The 19424-nt window shown below is 45.8% G+C and overlaps 1 protein-coding gene across 2 annotated transcripts in view; it reads right to left on the minus strand.

Moving 5' to 3' along the window:
* Positions 1–19424, minus strand: part of GRIA1 (glutamate ionotropic receptor AMPA type subunit 1) — a 125538-nt gene that overhangs the window by 52380 nt on the left and 53734 nt on the right. For both annotated transcript variants that reach the window (XM_056350118.1, XM_056350120.1), the window contains exons 3-5: positions 13120–13359; positions 11511–11695; positions 6568–6621 (exon numbers count right to left, since the gene is read on the minus strand). In XM_056350118.1, coding sequence (XP_056206093.1) covers positions 6568–6621; positions 11511–11695; positions 13120–13359 — 479 coding nt within the window. The remainder of the gene's footprint in view (positions 1–6567; positions 6622–11510; positions 11696–13119; positions 13360–19424) is intronic.

Below are 19424 nucleotides of genomic sequence, written 5' to 3' on the forward strand. Positions count from 1 at the left end.
GTGTCAAATCTCATTGTGGCAGCAAAACATGCGAGTCCTCACTGCAAAGTAAGTGAAGAAGAAAGAAAAAAGAAAGATGGGAGGAGGGGGAACTATCAGAGGGGATCCTGATCCTGCTGTTTGATGAGTCTGTTTTGTTCTGGTCTACTGATGCAAAGCAAACCAAATCAGGTGAGAATCCAGACTTCAAGAACATGAGGCTAGAGATGACCAGAAATTATTTTTTTTTGTACAGCTCTAGAGATGTTCTTTGTGATATTATTTGCATCAGCCCTATCCCACTGCTGCAGCACATTCTGGATATAAATAATCATAAACATCTTGTTGGAAAGCTCAGGCCAGGCAGAGGGACAGATGCTCTAGGTGGATGTTTGTGCTTTAGAGAGCTTTCAGAACAGAAACGGATTTATAGGTTTGGGAAACTTGCCGTGTAGTAACAGATGCCAAGACTTCAATCGAATATATGATTAAGGGATGACCTGATCACAGTTCACAAGGACCAAAACATCAGTAACGGAATATTTGGTCTAGCAAACAGAAGCATAAATCTGATGGAGGAAACTGAAGCTAGGCAAATTTTGACTTGAAAAAGGCACTGATGAAGTCACCATGAGTAAGATACTACAGATTTACATGTCACCCCTTGCCAGTTGAGCCAGGTTAATGGATTAGTAGACTGCAAATGGCTGAGGAAACCTGTTAGTTTAACACCCTTTTGCTGAGTTTTAAGCAAACACATTTTTCCTTCCAACAGCTGTAATATAATCTGTCAGTTACTCGCCTGATGCTCAGTGGGTTTTTTTAAGCCACAGTAAGTCACTCATATGTTTGAGCCCTCATTAGCTACTGCAAAAATTCTTCCAAGGTTGCAGTTCATATTCTCCTGTGTGGGCAATTTTCTTATCAAAACCAGATGATTTTGTTTTACAAGAGACACTCCAATTCAAGCAAAAAATAATTAAGGACATTGAATTCAGGACAGAAAAGCGATTTGGAAGTGAAATGCAGACGTCAGAAATTTCACTCATAAATTATATTGTCTTCCTCTGCCTGTAAAACCAAGTTTTCACATAAGCCTACATGCACCAACTTCTCAGAAAGAGGAATGGTCTAACTGGCATAATTTTAGAAACCTAAAAATAACTTAGGACATCTCTTTCCAACATAAGAATATCATTTTTGCAAGATCAGGCACCTTGAGATCTTACCAGGACAAAAAGCCATTGCTGTACACATCCTTTTGGAAACTCCCACAAAACAGTTTCCAATCAGCTAGTGATGCAAACCTGAGTATTGCTGACCTTGTCTGTACCTTCAGTCAGCAATACTTCAGGGGACAGGAGACAGCGTTAAGAACTGAGGGTGACTAAAATACACATGGCAGCTTTCAAGATGATGGAAGTCTGAGAACTGCAACGTTTTAGCTCTAGGCAAGCTGGATCAGGGGCTCGGTGCAGGGAGCAGAGCTCTTGACACATGGACAGTGCCACATGTCACACTTGTGCTGTGCCAGGTACAGCTTCTCGCACTCGGCTGGTACCCAGCACGGGCACAGACACCCTCCCCACGCAGCCCCAGCATGGGCTGCAGGGTGCACACGTCCTGCATTGCTTTAGGGGAGCTGATGTCTGCCTGTGCTGGGAGAACTTTTCTCCCCAGGGATGTGAACATCCTTTTGGACAGCCAATTTGGGAGGGTACCCTGTCTTCACTGTCTGCATCACCTCTTGGTCTCAGGTCACTGTAGCTCAGCCTTGGTGGTGCAGAAGTTCTCCCTTCCATTTTCAGGGGGGAAAAGAATCAGAGGCCCATTTAAACCACAGGTGAACTGAACCAACCAGCACATTTCACCTGACTTCTGCTGTGCTGGCAACCTCCAAAGCTACCGCCGCTGCTTGCACAGTGAAACCCTGTCCATGGCCTAACTCAGCACTGACACATGCTGATGTACAATGGCACAGGATAAAATGCTTACCTCTGCTCATCAGCTCTGGTTTTATCTTTACTTTTCCCTGCTACCCCTAGCATCAGCAATCTCATACGCTTATCTATTCAACTTCAAATGAGAGCATTTGCTAAAAGAACAACCTGGACTAATGCACCAGGAAAGAAAAAAAGGCTAAACCACTGTATGTGGCAGCTGTCTTTCATACTTTTAAAGACAGGTCACACAAATGTCACTTATTTTAAGACAAAGATTTTCCTCTGCCTGAGAGAGCTGATGTTCTCCCACTACTGACAGTAGTCAGCCTACATCCCTGGCATAGGACAGGTATGTGAAGCCAAGGTTATGGGGAAAAAGCCTGTAACATCAAACGAAAGGAATCCCGGAAGTTTCTAAGCTTGCTCCTTTGATAGTATTTTTTTTTCCTGTGTGGTTGCTAGACTGATGCTTTCAAAGGCTGAGAACAAGGCTTGAGAAATAAGACTCACAAAAACAAACACTTCTTAAAGTGCTGGTACACCTGACAAATACCCAGGCTAGCAGCTGGTAAAAGCTAATTGGGGTAACTCTAATGGATACGGGTTGAGAATCAGGTTTTCATGAGTTTGCAAAAGCCATCGATAGTGCCAAATTTGCCTCGAGGAGAGGCAGGGATGCTCACAGGAACCCTTCCCCTGGCAGGGATGTGGCAGACAGGCCTTCGTGGGATGGGCAGGGCTGCACAGACAAGACAGATTGTGTCTCTAACAGGCATAGCAGATTCGGAGAAGGATGTTTGCCCATGGCCTAAGGTGCAGAATGGTTTTATTTTGGTTGTGAACACAGAAATATTATTGTCTCACCTTGGCAACAGCAATTTCACTGAAAAAGAAAGCTGTTCCTGCTAAGAAATACTAGCTTTCATTTGCTGCTACTTGTCAAAACCTGCTTGGCACTTTACTACAGCTCACCCGACAGCAACCGCTGGGCAAACAAGCAGTGATTAATGCAAGCCACTTCGCCTTTGTTCGAGAGTTGTCTGTGACCAGACAGGGAATTCCTCCATGTTCAAAATGCACCCATGGATGATTTTTTTAGGTCTTATTCAGCCCGTGCATTGCCTTCCAAACTCACTTGCTTCGCATTCCTGATGTAACGATGGTTTGGAGCTGCTGTAACTGGACAGTAGCGTGCTGCTGCTTGTTTTTTGGCTGAGTATAGCTCTGAACAAGCATACAGCCAAAAATAAGAATTTCAGTTGGGTTATTCATAAACGCTTCCCAACATTTGCTTCTGATATGTCATTTCCATAACAGTCACCCCACAGGAAAGGGCCCAAGAAGGTTAGGCAGTGCTGCAAAAGGTAGGTATTGAAAATGCATCCCTTTGCTCCAGCTAGGGCAGGTACCTTGGTGGTTGTGAACCAGCTGAGGTCTCATTTGACTTGCACAAGGCCAGAGCCTGCCCCAGCCAGGGCTGGGAGCCTTATCTTCATATTGCATGAGAGTCCTAAAATCAGGACTCTGTCAGTCAGCACAGGGGACAAAAAATAATTCATTTGGATATGTTCAGGCACTTGCAGGTTTTAGCTCTTAATTTATTCTCTTATGACCCAGTACTCCAGAATGAGCTGCTTCCACAAAACTGGGCTGTTTTCTAGGCGTGCGGGTGTGCACATGAGTGTACGTGTGTGTGTGGGCAAGGCACACTCTGTCATCTTAGGACTTGTCTACAGGGGAAAATGTGGGGTGTTTAAGGTCTATCCACTACGTGCATGAGTCAGTGGGAATAAATTACAGCATGTTACACCCTCTGAAGGCTGTAATCCAGCAATGAGATGTCCTTAGAACAGGGTAAAACCTACTGTGATCTCTTGGATCAGAGCATCCACACTACAGTTTAACCCTGCCAGACGCTGACTTCCCACATCCTGCCAATCCCTTATAACATCCCTGGCCATCCCTGCAGAGGGAGACTTACCGTCCTTCCTCACTGCCATATGGTTTCAGGAACATAGGAGCTTCACAGCCTTTTTGCCATTCTCCTCGCTGAACCGATCAGCAAGTAGCTCTTGTGTGGGTGCAGCACATCACAGGAACCGATTCGGCTTCTGGTGCCGGAACCTGCCCATGTGCACGGCAGAACCACAAAGCCTGTTCTGCCCTGGAAAGGGCTTTCTTAACCTTGAGAGGTGCTAGTCTTTTTTTAAATAGGTTTTTCATGTTGTTGGATTATCTTCTACTCTTTTTTTTTTTTTTTTTTTAAATATTCCTCTCTCTGGAGTTTGGCTCTTGTACAATGCTAGGTTTTAAGGAGCAGAAAAGACCAAAGAGCTTGAATTCCTTTCACTACTCTTCTCCCTCCAAATCAAAGCTGCTTGAAAAGCACCCAAAGCACCCTCCACTGAGCTGCAGCTGGGAGGTAGAACCTTCCTGTGGAGGGGCTGGGGAAATGAAAAGCCTTTTGCTCCCTGTTAATTATTTATAACCCATGCTGGCTGAGTATGCAGCCTCTTCCAGCCAGCTCTGTCCTCTCAGCATTTGTGCAAAGGCTAAGAAAACAAATTAAAGATGGGAAAAGTGGGAGAGTATGGTATCATAAGACAGAGGGAAATGTCCTTCAAAACTCCAACACCTGAGCACTAGACCACATCATGCCTTTAATCTATTTATCCTTATGAGACCCTGCAAAGAGAAGAGGTGTTACTCTCATTTAGCCTTCTGCATGGCTATACATAAAAGCGCACGGACACACACACGCCAGCTACTCCAGATAGCTTCCCGGCTTAACCTTAATGACGGGACTTTCATAAACATCTGAGGACCAGGACCTGGGTTACAACAAATACTAATTTTTTAAAAAATTAGCAGCTGAAGTGATTGGCTGCTCTACAGTTTGCATGTCTCCCCCTGTGCAACGTAACATTTTAAACTTTGTAATTACATGGTAGGCACCCAGCGCAGAAGTGTAGGGTCAGTATCAGGGCACTGCGGGGTAATTATGTGGCCATTTTTGCCTTGTAAATTACAGAGTTATCTTGGGACTGAGAGAAGGAGAAGGGCAGTAACTGCTTGACTAATTGGTACTTTAAATTTTAATTACCCCAGAGCTGATGTGCTGCCTCACAGACACAGCTGTGGGAGGGAAGAACAGCTCCAGACCTCGCACGTGTCTCACCCTGCATGGACACGGAGCATCCTGGGGGAGCAGCCTCAGCCCCAAACTGCCAACACCAGTCTGTCTTCTGCTGTGCATCCCCCTGGCTGGACGGACACATCTGGGGAGGAGAGGGTAGGAGCTCTGCTGCAGAAAACCTCCAGCAGCCCTGTGGGTTGAGGCTATTCCTCTCTCTCTTAACTCTTCCCAAACCTCCATAGGCAGAGAAATTCTCCAGCCTCCTAGGAGAAGATAGCATATTGCTCTAGAAAGATGGCCCTGCCGCTGCCCCATACTGCTCTGTCCTCAGGCAGCATCTCCCTGCATTACAGGGAGAATCCTTTCCTTAAAGAAATCTTTACATCCAATTCATTCCTTAGAGCCATGACAGTCAGATTTGATTTAGCACCAAGCTGCAGAATAGGTACATATTTTATTTTTACTGGAAGGTCAAAGAGGTCTCGGTGCATCAACATTAACAAGCCTGCCCTTAGTGGGGTTCTCAGGATGGCTGTAAAACACCTCACCCAGGGGACACATACTGAAATGGGGTTAAAACTAGTTAGAAAATGCAAGTTGCTACTAATAGTCAACAGCTTCTTGTTGGCCTGACTAAAACAAGCTAGGAGGGCAATGCCCAGGACCCCAAGCACCTGTGACATGCAAAACAATCATTACTGCAGCAAGCCTGAGCTGACGGTTTGTTTAATTGGCTTTGAAAAGATGCAGATCAAAGCTGGAGGCAAAACACCCTGTATTGGGTTTGCGTGGCAAGGTTGTGGCAGCGGGGGGGCTGCAGGGTGGCTTCTGCGAGAAGCTGCTAGAAGGTTCCCCCATGCCTGATGGAGCCAATGCCAGCCAGCTCCCTGCCAGAGCTAACACTGGCCACAGCCGAGCCCAGCAGTGATGGGGCAGCGTGTTTAATAAGGGGCAAAAAATTTGTGCAATGGCAACCAGAGAGAGGAGGGATAGAAATCGGGAGTGAAATTGAGCCTGGGAAGAAGTGAGGGGTGACGGGAACGTGTTTTGAGATTTGGATTTGTTTCTCATTACCCTACTCTGAGTTGATTGGTAATGAATTAAACAAATTTCCCCAAATTGAGTCTGTTTTGCCTGTGACCGGTGAGTGATGTCCCCATCCTTATCTCCATCCACGAGCCTTTCCTTTTATTTTCTCTCCCCTCCCAGCTGAGGAGGGCAGTGATGGAGCGGCTTTGGAGGCACCTGGCCTCCAGCCAGGCTTCAACCCACCACAAAACCCTGGTGATCCTGGTGATACCCTGAAGATAATCCTGCTGGCTCAAAAGATAAAACAGAACAGGGAGAACACCACAAAGGACTTTGGTATTTATTTTTTTTACCCAAAAAGTGGATGAGAAAAAAGATGTCCAGCTCAGTAATACAGTAAATATAGTGCTTTACAAAATATGACATCAAAAAAACCCACCCAAACAAACAAAAAAACACCCACCAATGAGGGCAACTCACCAAATTTGCCAGAATGTAGTGGTACCCGTTTCCATTTTTTTCAAGCTTGATGATCTGCAAGACGAAACCCAAGGATAATTAGCAAAGACGAGCTGAGGAAGAGCAGCTTCATTTATCTGCCCTTCCTCCCCCCCCATTTTCCCCCAATGAGACTGTTCAGTTGTGCACAGGAAGACACAGAAATAGAAAAGTTCACAATCTTGTTAGAGGGAGGACAGAGCTTTCACACATGATGGTGGAGCAGCAAGTCTGAAATGAGACAGGACAAGATCCCCGAGCAGATTCCAGAGGCAGAGAGTAAACTACCTAAACCAATCCGTCTCCTGCGGGCTCAGGAGAAAAAAGCAACAACTGTAGTGTGGGGTTTTTTTAAAAGGTTAGACACAATTTATATTTCAGACAGTAAAGAAACAAAGTAGAGAGCTGGGGTCCATGTGTTCTGCAAATGCAGCTGAAATATCAAGCAAGACGAGAGAGCTGTTTTGTACGTCCTCCGAGCTGGAGTCCCCGTCGCAGACGCCTGCCTGGGCGAGATGTCGGGGGGTTTAGACTATAGGGCAATTTTTCTCCTGTAGTGTGTTGACATAGCTTCAGGCCACATCTCCAGAGCAAAGCTGCTCGGGCAAGTCACAGAGGATTCCCCTTGCATGTTCGTGGAGATGATTTATGTCTTCATGCTCATGGTGTCCCAATATATGCTCTTTGCCACTTAAGCCTTTTTCCCTGATGCCTGCAGAGTTAGGTTTTTATTCTCTTTTATCAATACAATTGCTTATGGATCCATACCATTTGAAAGTTTCTATGTTAGCTGGAAAATCATCCCTTTTCTAGGTAGAAAGGCACCACCTGTTGCAGGCTTGCCTGTGATTATGGGGCCAGAGACATTGATCAGCGGGTCCCTATCTGTCTTTTTCTCCCTTGAATTAAAAAGTAATACAGAAAGAATACATTACTCTTGCTGACTTCATGTTTCTACTGGAATTGCTCTCCATCGATTTCCAGCAGCACTGTTATATTCTTACCAGGTTACTAAAGCCAGATACTATCTGCATTTGAGCTAATCCACATACAGAAGGAAGACAGTGGGAAAAATGACCTCAGAACCTGTAAAAACACAAGAACTGTCAGTTTCTGAGAGAATTGTGCTGTTCCCATAAGGTTTACTTATGCTGGCAATGCTACCTCTTATTTCCATTGTCACATGAATTGATTCTGAATTACTGCCTGCATTGCCAACGTTCAGGCAAAATCTGCACAAACAGTAGCGAGGCCAGAAAGATCCTTACAGCCAGAATGGCAATAAAATTACCACCATGTTGGATTTGACCAGAGATCGGTCTACCCAGGACTTCTCTCTGATACCAGGCTGGCAGCAGGTGTTTGAGAAGGTCAGACAAGGGCACACACAGACCAGTCCCCCCCCTCCCCCCGGTGGGACAGCACTCCCGCATCATCATGAGCAGCCATTTAGGGATTTCCAAATGGATTATAAATGAGCTGACACTTGCTCTGTGCAACTGGTTCACCTGCCTTAGCCTTTCTCTGATGAAGTGCTCTTGTATGCATGTGAAAACTCATCTGGTTCCCAGCATTAATGTGTGGGTGGCAATTAATTCCAATGAAGGCTTCATTTAGTAGCACTTTCTTACACAACTAATGTCAGCTCTGCCAGCTTCACTGACTGCTCTGTGGTTCTCCCCACAGCATCCCTCAGTATGGTTTCTGATGAGCAGTCTGGAATCCTCAGAAAAAAACTGTATACCTAAAGCTATAAAAATATAGTCTTATTATGGGCAGTTTTCTTGAGTATCTTCTAGTGCCAGATCGGAGAAGCAAAACCAGACCCAACCTTTCTCCTTCCATTCATCAGCTGAGACTGACCTTTGCAGTAAGTTCCAGACCTTGTAGGAAGAAGGAACATCTCTGGACTGAGATGTCTAAGAATTACGATCCAATTCCCCATTCCTCCAGTGTCAACAATAGCTGGCATTGGCTCCTTCTGCCCAGACTCTCCCTTTCTTATTTTATTAGGTGTCAGAGTCGATGAACCAGAGAGGGCTGCCATCCAGCCTTCCCTGAGCTGTTAATCTTGCAGCCCATCCACCTGAATTATGAGGCTTGCTTCCTGTGTTTTACACAGTTATTTGTGATCTTAATTTATTTTAAAATGCTTGCTCAGTCCTAATGTGCCCGGACAGCAGTAGCAAGCTGAGGTTATAATAGCATTTATCACTTAGCCTGAATGTGGTGAGAGGCTGTGCTGGGCTGCATGCTGATAGCTCACTTGGGCCACCTAGGTTTCATTACCCACTTCTTAATGGGCCAGTTTGACACCTATTAGAGAGAAATCCTCTCAGAGTGAAACACTGGCAAAGGAGAAATTCCAGTTATTCATTTTAATGAGAGACAAGGAAGAAACAATACAGGGCTTTGATGGAATACAACACACCACTTACTTATCCCATTAAGGCTACACAGCTCAGCCCCACAAATATCCTGCCCTGAACCAAGGCCTGGTTCATAAACGGCAGTTACCTTGGCAAAGATAAATCATGCCCTTGAGACATGCCACAGAGAAATCTCCAAGAAAGAAATCAGGTCACTTTCCCATGTATCCTTAACACATTGAGCGCTGGCTCCTCTACAGCTATGGTCTCCAGAATGCAAAGACTGCCTTGCTGGAGCCAGCGGTGGTTATTTGTATTATGTGTACGGAGTGAAGAGAAGAAATGAAAAATGTGGACAAGCACCAGCGTGTACGTATGAGGCACTGATGCTAAACATCTATCCCCAGCTCTTCTGTTCACCGGGGAGCACAAATCCACAGCCACCGAAAGACAGAGACAGGTTTGTCAGGGAAGAAGATAAATGCATTAAAATCTCCCTGAGAGGCTGAGGCAGCTCCAAACACCTCAGACACCCAAAGAGACAGGCAAACAGAGCAGTGACGTCCACGCTGAGGTCGCTGGTGCGGTGAGATGGGAGACCGGCCACCAGCCCGAGTTGAAGTCCCAGCTGAATTTCACGTGATAACGAGCCAAACACTGTCTTTGGCTCCCTCTGGTCATCTGCGTGTTGTGAAAGAGCTGGCATCCCCTGCTTACACTGGGATAGCTACCTCTGCCCTCACAAATCCCTGTGGACTCAGAACAAGAAGGCAAATGAGGACGAAAAAGGACTACACGGGTCTGAAAAAGTTATTCACAGGAGTGTTACCTCCTAGGCACAAACGTCTGTTAGAATTGCTCTGTCTGTAATGTAGGAAAACACAACATTTCCCTTCTTTTCCTTGGGAATGGATGTTTTTTACAGCATTGCAAAACAAATAATCACGAGATCTGGATTTCTAGTGTTCTTGCAAATAGCTCTACTTACATCTTATCTTAACTCTTGCTCCAGCTATGTGAAGAAGTTTCAAAGAAAGGCATTGTTTTCTGTTCATACTAGGAAAATTAGAGAACATTTGACTACAGAACTTTCTGTTAGACAAACCAGGCTTAAAAAACCCACATCATTAACCCTAGCAATCTGATACACCCTATAGGAAAGTCTGCAGAAAAGGTAAATTCACTGCCTAGGTCCTGTCAAAAATTTTGTTCAACTGCAGCTACTCCATGCTCAGAGAGAAGACTTTACCCTCCACAATAATCTGGTCTCTCCTTCATGAACGTGACCTTTACTTTGAGGTTAAAACCTGCTACCTGCTTCATTATTATTTATAATAGAGTAGCAGCCAGAGACATCCAGCAAGGATGGATTGTGCTTGTCGCTGAGCCATGCAGCTGGTGAAACGGCAGTCCTTGCCCCAGAAAGCAAGCAGCAGAAGTGCGAGACGGGATATGACAGGTAGCTTAGACGAGGTGACGTGTGAAACATGAGGTATGAGTGAGCTGGTTATGAGAAATACAATAGCGGGAGTCACAGCACGCCAGCTGCGTGGCACTGCGGGGCTCTGTCTAAGCCACACGGGGTGGGAGTCCCAGCAGTGGGGGAGGCCTTGGTGGTAGGTTTGTGGCTGGAGTTGAAGAGGGGACACAAACATAGACTGAGACCTGTCCATGGGCTTGCATTGGTCTTCTGTCCACAGAAGTCCATACTCGGGACTTAGGGAAAGCATTAAGAGAGGCATGGAGGAAAGAGGATGGGGAAAAAACCTGGGTCTGCACTACTGGGCAACCTATCTAGATTAAGGATGAGTAAGGCAGGGCACACAACCTAGCTGCTGAGTCCTCTACTGTATATCGCATCTGCCTTGTGGCCACAAGCTGCCAAAACAGCCAGGAGATGGCTGTGAATGAACGTCTTTCTCTCGCTGCAAGGCATGAGAGGGGCTGGAAACATCCAGGCCTGCTACAGGCTGGGTGCCCTGGTAGGATGGTGAGCTCTAGCCTGATCTGGAGACAGTGCTCCTGACAACTCTACAGATGTACCATAAAGCTTCTCCGTCTCTGTCCTTCTGGCATGGGTTGTGAAAGTTTGGTGCAACACGTGGAGGTTGGAGGACCAAGAGTCCGGCAGTGCTGATTCACACATCCACCCCAAATCACAGGAGGTGGGAAAACCAGAGTAAAACTCAGCAGAGTAAGGAAGCTCCATGTCTTGTGCATACTGCTTGGAGGAATTAGCACAAAGCAAACTTATTGGGGAGGAAGGGGGTATGAAGAGCTCAGCAGAGGAGTCAAACAAGTAGGGAAAGTGGAGCAGCAGAGCTCACTTAGCGTGAACATGTGAGAACTCCTAGTATTTACTTTACAGTTTCCACAATAACACAACAGAGAAATATCTGCAAGCTGGGCAGCCGTCTGCAATGCACTCCCCCCCACATCCAATGAGAGCCACAACAAGACATGGATCAGCCAAGAATGGGAAGAACTTCTCCAGGGAAACAACCCTCCTCATCTTGCATGCAGGACCCCCCCCCAGAAGACCCACACCAGCATCACCTTGCTAAGGATGATGTTCAGTCGCTCAGATTCACAGTCCACCACCACCAGCCTTTCCTTCTTCTTCTCCAGCTCCTGGAAGAGCATGCGGTAGCCCTCTTCTGTTGTCGTCAGGATGTTGACAGCTGTCACCTGCCAGTTCTTCTCGGCTGCGGTGTCCAGCACTTTCTGTAGGACTGACAGCCCTACGACGGGAAGAGAGGGGGGAGAAGACAGCAGGGGGACAACCAGGTTTTAGTTGGGCAATGGCATCTCTCCATCCTTCTGGCAGCCTGTGTAGCTGCCTCAGGCCAGGCTGGATGCAGTGTCACAAGAGTGCAGCAGAACTACAGAGATCAGCTGATAGTCTAGCACCTTACCCAAACACAGCGGAGCTAGAATTAATGACTCCTACTTTTTCTGTCCCAGCACAGGAAAATGTGATGATTCCAGGCCTAGTTTTCCTTTGCAATGGGCAGATCAGTCTCATTGATCAGGCCCTGCTGTGAGATTCAGGTAAGAGCTCTAATCCCCTTCTTCTTGCCTGTCACTACCTAAATCACTTGTCTCGGCCATAGTTCCCTTCTTGTCTTTGATCTGTTTAGGCTATGTGCTCCTAGGTTAGGGACAACCTCAGCAATCACAGTATTGTTTTCATATTCATATTCACAATCATATTCAGCATCCCTGTCTCTCTTGGCAGAATTTTATCAGAAAACTTCATTATTTTTAAAAGGATCTTGCCTAAGTTACACGCACAGCCTTCCTGAGGAGGTACCCATAGTCAGCACTTCTCTGGAGTCCTGCTAGACAACCCTGCCTACCGCAGTCCTTTTGGGATAGTCAGTGTGCCTATGCCTCGTGACAACAAAAAGCAGGGAGGGATGCTTTTATACCTTCTCCTTGTCTCTTAAGGTCATTCTGCCCCTACAAGGGCTATTTGTAACTTCCAGGACAGAGCCTTGAATCACCCTTACCTCTGCTCCGTCCTCAAGTCCATTTTGCTCTCAGCCTCCAAGCCGGGAGCTTTAAAGGCTTCTGAGAGCTGGGGAAGCTGAATCACAGAGCGGTGAGCTCACTAGCCCTGCTCATGGTTTAGAAAGTTAAATAATATCTTCCAAGAACCCAACAAAAGCTTTTGCTATTTTACATAGATGACTAACATGCATTAACACAGGGAACTTGCAGTTTTCCAAGCCACGGGCCAGAAACATATACACATATCACAACTGGATGTGGGCTCAAGTGAGACCTGGGTAGCTGATAATTCACATTTATAAACATGGGATGCGGTGGCCTGGAGTTCAACAGACCTATTCAATATGGGACCTATTAAATATAAAAATTTCCCCATTTGAAACTCAAACCGCTTACTCATTAAATACTTTGCTTGTGTTGATGAGCACAGGCATACTGGGTCAGGCTAACGTTTCATCTAAATCAATGCCTACCCACAGCAATGGATATTTGGAAAAGGAATAGAGAACAAGAAAGGCATAGGTTGACTTTTCCTTTAGCTACCCTCTCAGTCTCCAGCAACCCACAGTAAGAGAAATTCTTAAGGCAAAGAGTCCATCTAGGCCACTATGTTTGGTCACCTGGTAACCCTTCCCATGTACTTGTGACTTACCCCGGTCAGCATCATAAATGTACACAAACTTCTGCCAGCTGTAGTGCTCGATGACACTGATGAGGGCATCCTGGAGCTCTGGGCGAAGCTGGAGAACAAACTGGTTGGACGTTTCGACAGGGAAGCTTGGCGTTATGAAGCAGACGTGAAGAGCCCCGCAGAAAGACGTGAGCATGTTGACAGTCCTCCTTTCATAAAATCCAAAGATGGCATAGACGCCCTTGGAGAACTGTGAGCAGACTGGAGGAGCAGAGAGAAAGGTTGTGAGGGCAGAAGGACAAGGAAGTTTCTCAGGGAAGTCACCAAAATAAACCTTTTTCCTGGGAAAAGCTGCAGGTTCTCTGGACTAGATAATTTTCCCCAAGGCCTGTGGGTTGGTGAAGGCAAGCTGTGAAGAACAGGCTGGTGGCCATGGGGCACCCTGCCCTTGATCGCCACAGACCTGCTTTACCTTCAATGGGCAGAAGGGACACAGAAGAGTGAGTTCAGTATCCCCAGGGCTCTGACGAAGATTTTGCTGCTTCTGGGATTAAATGTGTTATCTGAACAAGGGAACCTCTCAGCCCAGAAGTGGCTCACCAAGCCCTGCCTCCTTGGGATGGCAGTTGTCTGGCCCGTGGAGCTGTTTTATTATGGGGGAGAAAGGTTGCAGTCAGAGCTTGCTGTTGCAGCCCCAGATGCATTCAAGGAGCAGAAGGAAAGTGTTTGCATGGTGGCACAGCCCTTTGTGGCCAATGATCCAGGAGCAAACTGTAGGTTTGACCTCAGAAGCTGAGAACGTGCCAAGAAGGCATCTCAGCAAAGGTTCCTCTAGGTTCCGTGTGGTCATAGCACAGCTACAAGGAGGTTTATTCCAGAGCATGAGCTGCTGGCACTGAGGTCAGAGCTTCTGACACCAGGGGTCCATCAGTACTTGGGGACACCTGAGTGGCAATTTCTAGTTTGCTCACACAGCCATGATGGGGAAGGCTGTGGGTCCAGTGGGGTGGCCTGGGGAGTCTCCATGAGGAGTGCTTGCTGGGATCGCTGTCAGATATCTGTGTCTGGTCTCAGCAGCCAGTGCTGTGCTCTGCAGTGAGGGCTCTCTTGGGTTGGAGCCCTTCTCAGGAGAGCACTTAATGAGATCGTGGGAGCTGCCGGAAAAATGCCTCGGGATCTCAGTAAGGCAGAGAGAGTTCACACTTTGGGTTGTAAAACTTAGCCCCTGAGACAGTCATACTCATTTAATATCACCCCTGTTTATGGCACATCCCAAGTTATCATCAATAAATCTCCAAGCCGGAGGTGGTGGCAGTGACAGCGTTTTCCATGTGTCAGAACTCCTGGCACTAGTGTCTCCTCCTGTTGTTACTCTGACTCTGAAGACCTTTGGCTGTGACATTTATACTGGCTTAACACTTCACACATCACTTGCCAGTCCCCCCCTCCACCCTCAAGAGAGCGCAGGATGAGAAGTTGGATGTGACATTTCGGGGTCCCCTGGAAAGTGCTCTGTGCTGCTTGGGAATCCCTTGACCTGGTTTCTGCTGGTTGCCACCAGTACTGAACTTCTGCATGTGTGGCTGGAGACAGGCTCCTAAACACGAGGTTTCTGCATCCTCAGCTGGGCTCCATCCAAGCCCTGTCCCTCCAGCAGGGACCAAGTGTCACCCCAGACTGGCTTACAGCCATTCTGGATAAAATGACCTTGTTCCTCACTCCTCTACTACCAGCATCAAATATTCAAGGGAAGACCAAGAAATCCTGCTTCCACTGTGCAAAGTGAGTCCCAGCTCCCATCTTTCCACCAAAATGAAGCAGCCAGAATTTTGAAACAGCACAGTGTCGAAAGCTGGGAACTGACTCTCATTACACTGGTAAGATTTTTCCTTCCTTTTGGAGTTGAGCCGAGGTTTTGCACATCCCAGCCTCGCAACTCATCCCTGAGGTCACCCATCCTCTTTTCACTGCTCAGCACCTGTGATCTCACATACCCCAGGCACCCTTCTCCTCCAAGGGAATTTGTATTTGTGCGGGGCAGGGAATTCTCACAAAGCCTGAACAATGATAGAAATAAAATTCTCTTTATTTTCACGGCAGTGTCTCCCTTGGCAATCAGCAATTTTATCTGTATCAGCTGGAGTCACTGCCCTCATCATGAGACTGACACATTCAGGAAGAAAAGTAGCAGATACAGATAGAAATAGTCTGAACATCATTTCCATGTGACTAGACCAGTGGGTCTAATGAACAGCGCGCTATAGCATATGTGAGAGATCAGAACATGATCTCTAGAGACCCAGGCTTCAGACTCACTGAATGATTAAAGTGACGTTCTTGGGGCAGATGAACAATCCAGCACAATTAATAATGCAAACAATAAACTTAGCTGGCTTGTTTTGTTTTGTTTTAGGCAGCCATGGCTTCCTTGAATTTTATTTTCTATTTGAAATCATTCTATTATTTTGTAGTTTTTTTTTTTTATTTATTTTTTTTTCCTCTGTGGCTCAGTCACGCTCAGGCAGCCCTCCTACACTGTTCTGAGACACTCATCGATCCCAGCATTTGAAACAGATTGCACCAGAGATGACTGGGAGAATGAACAGTCTTTATCACTAGTAAGTTTGGAAGGAACCCCAGCTCGCTTTGTACTTTCAGACTAAGAGGGGCCATGGACAAAGCAGATAATTTGGAAAAAAGAAAAAAAAAAAAAAAGGTAAAAGCAGAGGCATTAACTTGTTTGTCACTTGGTTACACTGGAAAGACAACCCAGTGACAACCATCTGCTCTTTGGACACAACTCCACAGTGCCTGCTGCAGCCAGGTGAAGTGAGAGCTCCTCAGACTATTCTAAAAACACTAAACACTTACAGTAAAAATCAAAACAGCTTCCTAAGTTAGTTAAGAAGTGACTGATGTGGTAGAGCAAGCAGGAGGAAGCCTCCCCTCTCCCTCTCTGGAAAGTTAGCCGTCGTGGAGCTGGTGTGTCCTTGAATTCAGATGAGGAAAAAGCACATGTGTTTTGCTCATGCTTGAAATACCCAGACTGTATGATTTCTAGTCCTGCAGTGTATATCAGGTTTGTCTTTTCATATGGAAATATTCCAGGTAAAGCATTTAAACTGGAGAAACACTCTTTTTATTGAAAGCACTCACAGGATAGGACACCTACTCAGCAGCTGAAGGGAGGCAGCTCTGACTACCTTTGCAAATGCTTCCAAGAAAAAGAAAAATACATGCCCACAACTTCAAATTGCACATTTTCTCTGCAGAGGAGGAAAGCAAAAGAGATGCTTTGAGTCTATAAAAATTCCTGGTAGACTTTTTTTGGCTAAAGTTCCTAACCAGACACAGAAAGTGTAGATGCACAAGACTGATTTCTGCATTTAGGAGGGCCAGAGATATTTTGGAACTGGAGGTTTGAACTGATTCATGTGAAAGGAAGATGTCAGATATAACAGATAGCTCATTTGGATTTTGGTAAAAGCAGAAGGAAACCAAAGTATTTCTCTCACAAATGGTCACCACAAAGAGCGGTTGGAACCGTCTCAGCATTTGAGGGAGGAGGAAGGGCAAATGAACTGCACAGAAGGATGGAAATGAGGATTTGGTCTCCAGGAGCGAAAATGGTGCAATTCTGCTGAGAATCTGCAAACAGGACTGCAAAAGGGGAACTGCTCCCCAGGAACACAACTGGAGAAGCCTGGTAGGAGATCCTGGCAACTGCTCATCTGCCATTTCCTTTAGAAGCAGAATTTTCACCATTTCACTGAGTTTAAGCCTCGAAAGGGGATATTAGCTCATTTCTACTGACTTTTTGTATCTCATGGACCATTGAGTTTCACCCAGCTACCCCTGGAGGGGGCCAGTAATATTGTTTAGTTGACTCTTGGGAGATTCAACTGCTGCATGGCTCTGTCAGACAACAGAAGTAGCAGAGACAGTGCCAATACCCAAAGCCACAAGAACAGTAAAAAACCTGATAAAGTAAAATATCCCCAGATGTTCCCCAAAGCAACTCATGCCCTCTGTTGCAGGAGACAAAAAACCCAGATAGTCCCTGCCAGATCTCAGAGGCCTTCCCAACCCTGTACGATGCCATATCTGAGATGCACCTAGGAGGAAAGACATTGCACCCTCTCCAGAAAAGCCATTCCTACAATGCAGAGCTGCAGATGTGAGTATTTTGAGCAAACTGTTCTTCATAGCCTAAGCAGACAGGGGAAAAAAGGTGCAGTTTGGAAATACAGACGCCAAGAAAAGCAGAAATCTTTGAAACCACCCAGTGCAGCACAAACAGCACTTACTCCAGAAACCAAATTAACAAATGCCTTTTAAAAATTGCAGGATGAGTATGGCCAGACTGTGAGTGTAATAAAACAGTCAGCTCAGTCTACTGTCCTCTGAAAGCTATAGAAAACTAGCCCTGCAACGCCTGCAGCCCCAAAATCAGTGTGGCACCTCCTTCATCTGCCCAAACCTCCTGGGGGACAGAACTAAAACCTTCATTTGCAGCAAAACAAACTCATTGACAACAGCGGTGTCAAGGAGCAGCTCCCACATGTTTTCCTTTGCTCGCTTGGAGTGTATGTGTGCACATGTGGGAAAGAGGAGGGGGGATGTGCATGTGTAATTTATTTTTATCGTGCCCTGCCTGGAGGCGACCCTCACATGGTGATGGAGAACCTGACATCAGGGTGGCAAAGCTGGTAGAATTTCAATGAAAGAGCACTAGTGTCTGCTTCAATTAGGATCAGCTCAGCTTTCCTCCCAAATGTTTGTCCTCACAGTTCTCCAGTGTAGCGTAGGTGCCAGAGCGCATCTCTTCAGCACATCCAACGACAGCATGTTCCCACAGATTCTTCTAGCAGGGGAAAGCCAAACAGATTCTACACTCCCCCATTGCTCCACACATGTATTTAGCTGACAGCAGATATGTCCCATATATTTAATCAGCTGCAAATCAGGCTAATGTGATATCACAAGAAATATACGTTTCTTTTTCAAATATATAAAAGACACGGAAGTGTGCTCCCTTCCGTCATTTTCCTGCACTGCTGCTCTAACCATCTTGGAAGCTGGAAAGTAGCGTAGATTTTTATATTAAGGTCTGCTTTCCTTCCCTTATATTAAACAATAATCTATGGCTGAAGAGCTACTCATAAATGTTTATGCCAATAGCTTCATTTTTTTTTAGTGAAGTTTGCCTGCCTGACAAATAGGTCTTAGTTTGCCTAGCTGACAAATGGTAAGTTTCCCTTGAGATCAAACTGGATTTGGGATACTTCTGTCTCACATGGTGCTGAGTTTAAGGAAACAGAAATAGCATGGCACTTTTGTCATCAGAAGTTAACAACGTGGACACTCAGCCATTTAAGCACACTTCTGGAATATAATTATAGTGGTGGAAGATAGGGCCATGGGAAGTTGACTTTAACTTCTCTGTCAAAGGGACCAGTTGAAAATTGTAGCTCTTAGACTTGTGTACTTCATGTCTTGAAATCTCTTTTTCTTTTTCTACTAGAGTCTTTGAATGCAGTTTTTATCCAGTGTGATTACAAAATGGAAGAGAAAATCCAAATATCAAAGGTCTTAACGGGGTTACTGAGCTTGCTGAAAAAAGGAAAGCTTGCTTGCTTTGCTTGTTTTTAAACTTATTATTACTTTGGGATTACTAACATTTTGTTGAATCACATAAAATTAAGAATTAAATATATTGAAGGGTTTCCAGTACACAATCAAACTATTTCAGAGGAATGGCAACACTTTTAATAGGAATTAGATGTGAATCCCCTACATGAAACACACTGAGACCACAAGGGTATTTTAATGGGTCCTGGACAAGAATCTGAAGGAGATGTAGGCATGTATCTGCTGAGACCTGGGACTTCTGGGGCCACAGACTTTGATGTCCCCTTAAATAAGATGTCAGACGACAGCTGTATTTTCTGGCTAGTCTTCAAATGATGACTAAGCCATCGAAAGAGAGCAGAGACACCACTGGAAAGGACATGATGTCCATCTCAAGCAGCATTTAGACTTTGCAACAGCCCATTCCTTCCAGAATTAGGTTATTATTCTAATAGGCACAGGCTGGCTAATGAGGGTCCTGTGGCTAAAAGATCAGATTATGTGTAAAGGGAAATGGTCCAGTGCCATCTCTCTTTCAGGTTTGTTATCTAATCAGGACTTGGATCGTTGCTTGTGAGGTGGAGGAAGGCAACTGCCTCTCTCTGAGCCCCATCTGTTCTAGTCCCTCAGGTCAGAGACTGACTCTTCCATCATGCTTGTATAGACCCAAAATAAGACCCTATTCCGAGCTGTAA

Source organism: Falco biarmicus, chromosome 8, assembly GCF_023638135.1.
Source record: "Falco biarmicus isolate bFalBia1 chromosome 8, bFalBia1.pri, whole genome shotgun sequence".
NCBI classification, from domain to species: Eukaryota; Metazoa; Chordata; class Aves; order Falconiformes; family Falconidae; genus Falco; species Falco biarmicus.